This window comes from Zootoca vivipara, chromosome 7 (genome assembly GCF_963506605.1).
Source record: "Zootoca vivipara chromosome 7, rZooViv1.1, whole genome shotgun sequence".
Classification (NCBI taxonomy): domain Eukaryota; kingdom Metazoa; phylum Chordata; class Lepidosauria; order Squamata; family Lacertidae; genus Zootoca; species Zootoca vivipara.
Genome location: NC_083282.1, coordinates 44,770,522 through 44,782,862, shown reverse-complemented (window position 1 = coordinate 44,782,862; position 12,341 = coordinate 44,770,522). Strand labels below are relative to the sequence as shown.

Genomic DNA, 12,341 nt, shown 5'->3' with positions numbered 1-12,341 from the left:
TATAGGCTACCTTTCAGGGGAGAAATCTCATGAGGCAGGAAACAATGAGATGATATACTTTAAGAAACATTGGAAGACTCAAAAATTGTAAGAATCCAGCATTGTAAAAAAAGAAGTGGCAAAGACTGTTAAAGACAGGCCATCTGGAATATATGAGTTCTCAAGGTATGTTTGAAGGCTTCTGGTATAGGGGAGGCGTGTAGCAAGAATAAGATTTAAGACATAAGGGTAGATAGAAGAGCATGATCTCTACCAGGTCAAACTAATGCTGACTGTAGTAAATTCCAGGTGCTTCAATAAATGCATGAAAGAATAGGAAAATGTTTTATTCCACAATAGTCACGTCTTCAGAGGAGCGAGTAAGATACATAATGTGCATATTCAAGGCACAATCCTCAGTTAAAATATCGGAGGCCATATATTAGCATAAAAAGTGGACAGAGACAGCAGCTATACATAGAAAAAGGAGATATGCAGGGAGTGCCAGGGTCAAGAGGAGGTTTAGCTTAGCTTTTCGTTTTTCTGAAGAAACCTACTTCCTGTTCTCGGAGCTACTCCCTCCTGCTGCCACCTGCCCACACAAAGGCAGCGGCAAACTTAAGAGGTCAACTGAAAACAAGTAAAACATTTCCTGACTGCAAGGGCAGGGAGGTAAACTGCTGTTCTGTTTCTGCTGCTGAAGCATTAACAGCTGTTTTGCAAGTTACTGATAAAAAAAGAATATACTGTGTGCACATCTCCTTAATGGTGTGGCTTATGTATGGTGAAGCAGAAGCTAATCTTCTCCCCCCCCCCCAATGTGATGGAACAGGTAGACATGTAGCCACTCCAAACCTAACTATGCAACATGCACACAAAGGGTGCAAAGAAAGCAGTAATATGTGAAGCAGGCTTAAGAGAATAACGCTGCAGGTAAAGACTCTGCTTTCTGGAAAAAAATGCTGAATTTGGCATAATTTTTATTGTACCAGTGGGCTAAATATGCTCACAAACAAATGAGTGAATGAATTCTGAATGCAACTCCAAAAATTAAAGCAGAAAAAGTGGGGCGGGGTACGTGTGCAGATCAAACAAATACAGATTTTTAAAAAGGAGCACCTCGAACCAAAAAATGAAAAAACAAAATCAGAATGTTAGAAACAACACTCCCTTTTAAGGACTCCTCATTGACTTTTGCTGTGATGTTTTCCCTCGGCATAGTTTCCTTAATAATGTTACCATCTTGGAAAGTTAAACATTCAAGGAAAATCTTCTCTGACCATCGAGACCCCTGTGAAGATTTGCACATTAGTTGGGATTACCACCCAGGTGCAAACACATTTTCAGTCCTGACCCCAAATGCTTCAACTGTTTAGATATCTTAAAGGCAGCGGCGGGGGCTGCAGCGGCGGGATGTGTGTGTTAGAGGCAACCCACACGGTTTCTGGATGAATTCAACTTTGTGGCTTCTTACACAGGCTGACAGCAAGTAGTGGTCCCCTTAGCCATACTGCTCAAAATTAGCAATGGTAGCAGCAGTGCTCTCTCTCTCTCTCTTGCCCCTGCCATAAGATGATGCCCTTTGGCTGCCATCCCAGCTATGCCACAGCACGTCCCATTCCTCTCAAATGGCAGAACAGCTTACTGACCAATGCCTGGGGCTCCTCCAGATTACCTGTTTATCAAGCATTTATCCTGAGTTCTTTCTACAAAATTTACATAGATGTAATGCTATACCTGCTCTTTATTGAGCATTTGTGCAGTTTTGTTTGCAGAGAAATTACATGGCAACGAGAATTCAAGATGGTCTTCCTACCAATCCATCCATATCCCACACTTTAGGATGCATTTCCCTGTCACTTTCCTAACCGCAAAAACTCTCTCTGTGTGTTGTTTTTTTAAGTGGATCTGTTGTGCCAGAGCACTTTAATCTATTTTGATTGTACAAACCTAAATGCCCTCAAAATGGTGGCAATCCGGAGAATGCAATGGTATCCCTTAAAAGTGTGAGTAGTCTTTGGCCACTCAGTCTCCTTCCTCTAAGTGATGCAGCCAAGATGCAGAAACTTCCCACCTTACCAATCAACAAAATCCTGCAGCATTTTTGCCACAGCTACACATAGTATTGGAAATTTTATTCTGTATTTTGTGTTTTTTATATTGTAATATTATATTGCAAACTGCCCTGAGACCTACAGACGAAGGGTGAGCTACAAATCAAATCAAATCAAATAAATAAATAAATAAATAAATTGACCCATACAGTTTAGATTTCCAACAGATAGCACAGGGTGTCCGACAAAAGAACAAAGTAAAAAATGAATTCCCTAAGTTTGTCTATTTATGATCACAGGACATTTATGATCACAGTCTATATTGGACTGTTGCAAACATGTACACACCATCTTCCACAAGTCATGCAACATCTCAAAATTGTCCCAGTAGACAGATAAACATGCAGATGTGGTTTGTTTTTGTTTTACCTGTCTGTTAGCTTCGATGTAAAGCCCAAGAGTGTTTACTCGGTAGCACAGCCCATCTTTCATTATGTGAACATAACAACGAACTTTCCCTTCATGGAATGCTTCCTTCATATCTCCTCTCCTATTGTTCCAACAAAGGTTGTCTGTGCCCAATTCAAACAGGCTATCCTCCTTCAAGAAGCTATAGATGTCTGTACAATATGCAAAAGCCATAAAAATGAGATTTGAGTGAACATTGCATAATATTTTGAAACCATTACTTGAGAAAGCATACAGCACATTTACACATGCATATTTTTGTGTGCTGTAAAAATGCCATTAGTGAGTGAACGAAAGTGGATGTGGCTCTCACATACATGCACACATATACAGGATATTCAGTCCCCCCCATCAATTGATCTGTGTGGTTCAGCTGAAGTAGGTGGGGTTGTCTTTAATTAAGCAGTATATAAGCTATCTAAATACATACATACATACATACACACACACACACATACATACATACATACATACATACATACATACATACTCCTTTTTGAACTAACCTAGTGGTTTCTGGTCCTTTTTCCTTTGGTTATGCTCTTTGTTGTTTTGTCCCTCTTGCAATGGTGCAGGAGATGAAAACTGTTTCCTAACCAAGTATGGAATCAGCTCACTTCGGATTGATGTAAATGACCTAGGGGAAGTTAAAACAACAACAACAACAACATACAGTACAGATATTAAATCTGGAAACACTTGGGGGAAAAACAGGTTGCTAATCTAGAATTGATATTCAACTGGTTATCTTTGCATTCATGCCATTGGATTGGAAACCCGAGCAGAGCATTTGCAGAACCTTCTCGAGCTTTAAACTGTGAGCAAGTAGACATGCACTTTGGTTTTGACTTCTGTACAGCACCGAGCACATATTAGATTCTTTATAAATAATACGGAAAGATGACACAAGCCAGTGAGCTGGTGGTCCTGTCCCTTCTCCTGAGACAGAGAGAACTAGATTTGGAAAAGAACACTCTAATGCCCATTACCTTCCACCCAGCCTCCTTATACCAACCAACAAAGAAGACACACCGGGAGCAGGGAAGGAGAGTGGGTTAACCACAGTATACTTGGCCAACTATAACTTGGATGGATGGCTTTAAAAGAGGATTAGACAAATTCACAGAGGATAAGGCCACCAATGGCCACTAGTCCCTCAGAGGCAGTAGGTCTTTGAATACCAGTTGCTGCGAATGGCAAGTGGGGAGGGTGCTCTTGCCCTCAGGTTCTGCTTGTGGGCTTCCCATAGGCATGAGGTTGGTCACAGTGAGAACAGAATGCTGGACTAGACGGGCCTTTGTTCTGCTCTAGCAGGGCTCCTCTTATGTTCTTATACTATACAGATGACCACTTGAAGAGCACCAGGGGTAAGATAAGCAAGTTGCTTTTCTTCTTTGAGGTCTCTGTGTAGCCTCACAACTGGGCGAATGGTAAATAACTGGATCAGATCAGCAGGTCTTGGGACTGAAACCCAAGTACTTACAATACCGCAGCTAGAGTAGGAGAAGCCGAAGCAGAGATGGGAGACTTGGCAATCGCAATGCCTTTGCCAACGTGTTACTGTGGCTGCTTCTGTCCATCAGAAATCTATTTATTTATTTGAACACTTTATATACTGCTTAACTACAATGATATTCAAAGCTATGCACAAGAAACTCAATTTAATGCAAATAAAAATCAAGTATGCGGAAGGGGCAAAGAGCTTTGTCTCCTGTGAGTGCTTGGAAGTCTTCTTGGTGGCATGTTCAGTCTCAGGCAAGAGGTCTTACTCATCAGAAGACAATTGGACAGTGGGGTTGGAAGCAGGGTTGGAAGGTGCCAGAACAGAGACTGTTTATACTGCTTCCCTGGAAAGTCCCTCCACCAATTCAGCAGAGGAGGCCTTTACCAAAAGCATATATTCTAAAATGATAGATTTCCTTAGCCACAGTGCTCAATCTTGTGCTCCCCAACCAGACATATCAAGCAAATACCTTGCCTGTTCAGTGTGGGCGTATTGCTTCCACATCTGAGGTACTGTGACCTACTGTGTCACAGGTGTTGGGCTGGTAGTAAAAAAAAAATTAAAACAATTTTTGCAGAATACAAATGGAGTCTAAACCAATTACCTGAAAATACTAAGAAATTGAAAGAAAAATGAGTAAAATCACTGAGTTCATAGAGGACTCTCAGATAAAGTTCTCTGTTATGTTGCAATGATCAGAAAAGAACTGAGGAAGGTACCACTTTACCCCTTGGGACAAATGCATGAAAGGCCTGGCTAAACTGTGGTTCTGACCAGTTGTTCTTGGGCTGCAACTGTCCTCAGCCCCAGCCAGCATGACCATGATGGGAGCTGCAGTCCAATAATATCTGGAGGAACACAGATTAGCCACTCCTGCTTTAGAAAGTTCCAGAGATGCTCTGAGAGGCACAAGCACTAAAAGCCCTGTCCCACTCCACATTCACAACATAAAACCATTAGCCATTAGCCATTAAACCATTGGGTAAAATTAGAATCCAAATAGTTATGTTCTGAAAATATTGTTGGTACCAAGCAGCTTTCACTCAGCAGGTGTTCCTTTTTATAATCTTATCATGGTTTTAGACAAACAATTTAGTGGTGAAAGGATTAAAACAATTTTTGTGGCATTCTAGATTTCGCCTCTATGTTTGTAACTAGGACACCTGGGACTGATTTGCTGCCTCCTTGTATGTTCCAGCAGTGCTGACCTATTTGCCTCACAAAATGAGGATAAGAGGCTAACTCTGCTTGTTTAAAATTGCAAGCTCTTGGACCACACATGGTTCTTTCCTTTGGGAGGAAAAAAGGCATTGCTTCTAGGTTGGCACATAAGCAAAGATGAAGATCATAGAAATAAATCATGGAGAGTGAGTTATTTCACATGTTGAATGGATTCTTAAAAGATGCAGCATATGTACTAAGAACAATCCTGTGGTAGTTGGTCTTCTCATAGTACCATATGTATGACAGTTTCTCAAACATGGAAATTGTTTGTAGTGTTGGAAAACGTGTATAGTGTAATATATGAAGTGAAATGTGAGGGATGCGAACATCTCAGGTTCATACATCAGGAAGCCATGGTGGTATTTGCTTCCTGATGTGTACAAGCCACCCATCATACCGGTATATTACAGGACACACATTTTTTCCTACTCAGAGATGATGTTTGAAAAGTAATATGCAAAATGGCCTTGAGACATAGAGGAGTTGGATTAGGTTTGAAGCCAGAGTTGATTTTTTCCATCTCTGACTTCCATGGGATATTTCAGCTTTCATCCCCAGACCTACTGTAAAGATTAAACACAGCATTTTCCTGGCATTGGTACCACTGAGGTTTTCAACCAAAGTTTCATAATTGTACCCTATAAAATTTTAGGCACTGCTTGTGGAGCAATCTGAAGTATCTAAACATAATTATATTATTTTGTCATAATTTTACCCTCCTCTGTGTATTGTATTTTGCAATCTGTCCTTAATGTCTGAAATAATCACAGAGCTTAAAGTGGCTATAATCAAGAACTAATGAATAACTCTTCATTCTTGAATCACAGCATATCTCCCTGCTGTTTACAATCTGAGTGCACCATGGTTCGTCTCCCACTGCCTTACCTTCTGCCATGCATGTGGGTATGCAGATAGGCAGTTTACTAGCTTAAAATGTTTACATGCAGCTGTGCCATTCAGCAATGATTTCCTGCTTGGGTTTTATGCTGTCCAAAACTGACAGTCCTGTGTTTCTCTCAGAGGCTGACCAGAGCATTTATGGGATCCATTACATATAAAATTGCTGCGTTTGGCAGAGGCCAACATTGTCTGATGCAATGTTGCCCAGCAGGGCATTAAAGAGATGGAAATAGGAAGATGACAAAGCTGTGCTTGGTTGTGATCACTGCATTCCTGGCTTGACAAACACTTGTCGCAGGATGCTTCTACCTAGCATTATATTGCCCTTAAAAAAATATAGGGGTGTATGTGATAAACAGCATTATCTCTAGCTTGGCACTATCAACCTGCTTCCTTATTACCACATTTTTTGTAGGGGAAAAATAATCACATGTGAATGCTGGTCATTCGGTGCTACTTAAGCAGGGCTTATTGTGGATTGTCCCAGGGCCTAATGCTTTTGGAAGGTATTGTTTTATTAGCAGAAAGGCAGTGAGCAATAAAGCCTTTGGAATTTTCTTTAAGGCTTTTGCCAACACTAGTGACGGCGTGAGAATCTTACATGTAAGTCTGCCAGCCAATGTGGCAAATTAATATGGAGCTGGAGCAAGAAGGATGGGAAAGGCAGGAGGATTAACACTAACAGAGGCCAATCAGAAGGAGGATGGGAAGAACCAAAGTGGCCCACCTTGATTCTTCAGGTAAGACAGAAGCAGCAGCTGTCTGTTCAGATTATAACAAAGGTGCTATCTGCACTATACATTTAAAGCAGCATCACACCACTTAAAACAGTCATGGATCCCCTTCAAACATCTTGGGAACTGTAGTTAGTTGAAGATGCTGTGAGCTCTGATAACTGTAGCTCCTTGAAGGAAATAGCAGTCCTCTAACAATTCTCATCACTCTCTGCAGATGGTGCATAAGAAGAGGTAAACTGATAAAACCCAGATATTTTCTGGATCCTATAGCTTTCCCAAAAGCCTCCAAGTGATTGAATTGTACTGTATGATCCACATACAGAAAATCATTCAGCCACAAGTTGGTGAAAACTTGCAGTCATGGCAGCTGAAGCCTGCAGAACTCTGCAGGAGGGGGAATATAGTGAAGCAGAACAGAGGCAGGCAACTTACACGCCGATGGCTGGAACAGGACTCCTCAGCAGCATAAAAATCTCATTTGAAAAATGTGGGGTTTGGCCTTATTGCCACGGACAAAGTCTTATGCAAAAGGTTAACTGAATAAGAAAAACAAACTGCATGCAAAATCTGTTGATTTCTAAGACAAATCTAAAACAATTCTGGAGTTGGCTTTTTATTTTGAGGGCTAATATTTTTAGGACAAGGGTAATGCACACATGTCCACCAAATGAACATCTATACTTCATCACACAGGAAGCTTCATGAATGTTTTCATGGAAGGGATGAAATTTCCATTCCAAATAAAATATGTAAAATTAGCCACAGGCCTACAGCTTACAATATATTTATAAAAAGTCCTTCATGCAGAGCAAGATTCCCGCCTCTGCAGAACAGGATCCCAAGAACTGGCGTTTAGCAAAACACACCCTAAATCCTGAAAAATATTTGACAACGCTGTTGGTAATAAAATCTGGCCCACTATCATGCCAAAAAGCAACAAAACCAACTACTCAAAAATCATGTCATACAGATAATTCTTGGATGGTCTTCTCTACCTCCCAGTCTTCAAAATTGTGCTCTTTGGCCTGACCCCCGGCAGGGATGGACACAGCCATTGCTTCCTTGTACTGTTTCTTGCTTGCTTGAGATGGTTTTACTACAAGTGTCACTCCCATTTCACTGGCTGTCATTCATTTTTATTTTCTATGTTTAAAGTTAAACACCATAAAACAGTATTAATGAGTATTAGCATTTTAATAGCGCCTTGTGTGTTTTTTAAATACTGATCTGTGATGAAGTGTGAAATCTTTTATTGTTGCCAGCCTCCACCTGTGAAATCTGCTATCCTTTCTTTAGCACTGCTTGCAGGGTGTGAGTGTTGCCCTCCTCATTAAGAAGAGCAACCCCATCACTTATTTTCTCAGGTATAATAGTAGTTACAAAGACCAAAGCAACAGAACAGAATTGTTCCTTTAATTTCAGGGTCCCCCTGACTGATTGCTTCATTTGAAGGTTTGTTGAGACTGTAGGTAGGGTTTCTTAACATATTGAGGGATTAAGCCTAAACAATTATAAAGTTACTTCCCTGGAGCTTTCGAAAAGAGCTCTTTGGTTCTTGGCTCAGTTTCTCTGTTGCCTCCCTCCCACTTTTTAGTATCTTTCTACTATTAATATCTGCACTGCTTTGCCTTCACCTCTCAAGCCAGCTGCACCTCCTATGGGAAGTTCACCTGACACTTCTAGAGAGCTGTGACTTGATATTGCTCTGGTATGTCTTTTACACCACCACCTGGTAATATCTGGCTAGAATTTAAGCAGAGATTTGGCTAGGTCTCCTACCTCTAGTATGACCAGGAAATTCATATTGATCTTAATAGGAATAAACCAGTGTTACACTTATAGCAGTACAGTGGTACCTCTGGTTCTGAACGGGATCCATTTCGGAGGCCATTCGCAACCTGAAAAGGCCGCATCCTGAAGCGCTGCGCCTGTGCAGGCGCGTGATGTAATTTGGCGCTTCTGCACATGCGCAAAGCGTGATTTAGCGCTTCTGCTGATCCACACGCACAAAACCCAGAAATAACCCATTCCGGGACTTCCGGGTTTGGTGCGTCCATATCCCGAAAAGACGCATCCTGAAGCAGATGTAACATGAGGTATGACTGTATGGGTTTCTAACCAACAGATGCTTGTCAATTAAGTATTAATCCCGCCAATTCAGTCCTGATGAGTTTTGCAGATTCAAAAAAATAAGAAAGATGTAAGGGGGGGCAGAGGGAGGGGGGACAAAAAAGTAAAGAGGACAGAAGAAAGAGAAAAGTTAATTATGAACCTGTTGGTACATAGTTTATGGTTCTCATCGTTCTAAGGGATAAAGCCAAATAACGTTTAAAAATGCTGTGTAAACCAGGCGCACTCTTGTTGGATCTCAACATTATTTTCTCCTGATCCTTTGATGGAGATTAAAAATTTCCATGTGAATACAAATAATGAAACAACAGTTACTTGGAGATTCCGCCCCCCCCCCTAATTCTCCAAACTAGAGCAACCAGTCACAATTCCCCTCCCCCCTCAATCCCCACTGCTTTAAAGGGGGGGAAAGTCAACTCGCTTTGAAGAAAAAAGACAAAATAATGCCAAGAACAGGGGGATTAGGGAAATGATATTTATATCTTGGACCAAATTAAACTGTCAATGCAGGAGGCGGGCAAACAGCCCCTACCATATATACACACCAAACATGTCTCTTCAAGGAAAGGGAAAAGAGATTTCAAAAGAGTTAATGCTGCCCCCAGTTAATACCACCTGCCTCAGACTTAACACTCCTTAAAAGACAGGGTTTGGGTTGATTTCCCACAATATGGCTTTAGTGAGCACAATGGAAGAAGCCATTATTAGCTTCTTTTTTTAACCTTCTTTACTGATTCATGTCTTTAAAACTTAGGAATTTCAGAGACATGCTAAGAATGCAGTGCTAGCAGATGTGCGTTATATACAACAGTAGGGAAGATAAACATGCATACAATTTTTGGCCTGGACTGTGTGTACATCGTTTTGCCTCATGTCTTTCCATGCTCACAGCTCCTGTTTGATCTCCTGGAAAAAAATGGCATCCACAAGTGTGAAGATTGCACTACTTTTCTGTTCTACTGAAAAAAAGTCACTCTGTAGTCTGAGAATAGATGGAAGGACCTCAAAGAAAATACAGGATGACAATGATGGATGGTGGTACAATGTTTAATAAAAACAGCAAAGAAAGCATGGCAATTCCACAGTATATGTCTACTGTAGAAGCACTGGGTAAAATCTATTATTTCCCTCATGCAGTGCTTATATTGCCATTGAAAGTGTCACATGGCTGTGGTTACAAAATGATATGTTCATCTACTGTTGTGTACCTGTTATATTACTAGTGACTAAAGCTTAAGTCCAAGGACACAGGTCAGTTTGATGACTTCAGGGTCTCCATGCAGCCTGACAGTTCTATGCCATTGAATTTTATAACATGGAACAGGTACAGACCTCTACAGGCCTGAAACTGACTCAGTTGCTTTGGTTGACTTTTGTCGGGAGAGAGACAGGGTGTGTGTGACCTTGTTGATTCTCCTTGACCTTTCAGCAGCTTTTGATACCATTGACCATGGTATCCTCCTAGACCACTTGCAGAATTTGGAAGTTGGGAGCACTGTTTCATGGTGGTTCTGCTCTTATCTCTGAAAGCAATTCTAGAGCATAACACTGGATGACGTCTGTTTGGTTCCATGAAAGTTCTTCTGTGGTTGCCCAACAGGATTTGATCTTGTTGCCCAAGCTATTTAACAGCTATATGGTGGAGTCCTTAGAGGATCTGAATTGAGGTGCCATCACTATGTTGATGACATCCAGTTCTCTCTCTGTTCCATCAGTGTCAGGAGATGAAGTCCAGATATTGAATCTGTGCTTAGAGGCAGTAATAAGCAGCATGTGGACCAAAAAAACTGAAGCTAAATCCAGGTAAGATGGAGGTGCTGTTTGCAGTTAGTTCCCAGGTCTGGGACGAACAGCCTCTTCTGGATGGGGTTGCTCATATTTTAATATATCAAGAAATCAAAGGATTCACATACAGTTCTATGATTCAAAATACTCACATACCTACAACACACTGAAATGACAATTACAAAGACTGTTAAAATCTGACAGTATGGACATCTGAAAGCTAGAAATACAACGGAGACCAGTTAGGAAACATAGGCACCAAAGAAATCTACAGTAAGTAGCACTGAGCAGAGAAAAAGCTTCCTATGGAAGAGGTGGTGACTTCAGTGCCCTTGAAGTTTCATTCCCTTTCAGATACTCTGCCCACCCCTACTGCAGTGCCACCCCCAACTCTGTACCTCTTCAGATTTAAGAGTTATTGAGATAAAATAAATGGTACTGTTTAAAATGTAGGGAAGTGTGAAGCAGTGGTCTCCTCATAGGTAGGAAGGAAAAATGACAACCACCTTCACATTCCACATTATAACTTATTAGGAAATACATTTTGTTTGCATTTTGATTACTAGGAATATTGCAATTTGCTCAGTTTCTTCTGAACAAATTTGTTTCTTTATGCATTTTAATCACAAGGAAAGTATTCATTATACAACCTGATTTTTACAGGGCAAAAAAAAATACATTCCAGCCACACGGCTGACGTGTTCTCTATTAGGTGTCCACAGAGCAAGCTCTGTTTTGCAGGCATCTTTTCGGCATGTGAGAAGAGAGAGAAAGAGAGAGAGAAAGTATGCATTAAGCCAGGAGTTTGGCTCTGCCAGACCTCCCTCACAGTCTGTAGGCCTTGCCAGGAAACACAGGTGACAGTGTGAATGATAAAAAGGCATTGAGAAGGGAAAGCAAAGCTATGGGCTGGTTTAGTCTGGGCAGCATCTTAATGTAAACCTGCAGGGGCCTCTGTGTACAACAAACCACAAAGCAAATCAAGCAGAAGCGTACGGACAAAATATACCCTCATCCACTGAAGCAGAGCTTCCCACCCCCTGGTAATCTCAGTATTCTTCATAGGAGGTACAGGACACATTTCAACTTTTCCCTCGCGAGAAGAATTTCAAACTGTAGTTGAGGTTGGAGAAGTGATCTTTTCTGGAACACTTTTCCAGAGAAAGGCAGGTCTGGAGGGCTGGCTGAAGGAGGAGGAAGAGGAGCTACAAAGGAAGTAGATTATCAAAACGCAGGGGTTTTCAACGATTTATAGTTGTTTTTTAAATTCCTGTTTTTTAGAAGTACTAAAGGTGACAATTTAGCTAGTCTGAATACAAGCCAGCCAACAGCTTCAGCTGGAATGTAATGAGCTTTTTAGCAGAGTACAGTAACCACGTTACTCAGTGAACTGCTACACGCATAGCTGTTGAATCTCACTAAGGGCAAAAAATAAAAAGTTTGACAAAATAAGACAAAACTAATCCATCTGTTTTAAATTCTAGTTTGGTTTATTTAAGAATATATATAAGAAGGTAGGTTACTAAAGAGGAAGTTGTGCAGAGGCCTCCTCAAATCATC

At 41.0% G+C, this 12,341-nt stretch overlaps 1 protein-coding gene across 2 annotated transcripts in view; it reads right to left on the bottom strand.

The window, feature by feature from the left end:
• EIF2B3 (eukaryotic translation initiation factor 2B subunit gamma) overlaps nt 1-12,341 on the bottom strand; it is an 80,646-nt gene that overhangs the window by 25,722 nt on the left and 42,583 nt on the right. For both annotated transcript variants that reach the window (XM_035121471.2, XM_035121470.2), the window contains exons 7-8: nt 3,008-3,138; nt 2,463-2,653 (exon numbers count right to left, since the gene is read on the bottom strand). In XM_035121471.2, coding sequence (XP_034977362.1) covers nt 2,463-2,653; nt 3,008-3,138 — 322 coding nt within the window. The remainder of the gene's footprint in view (nt 1-2,462; nt 2,654-3,007; nt 3,139-12,341) is intronic.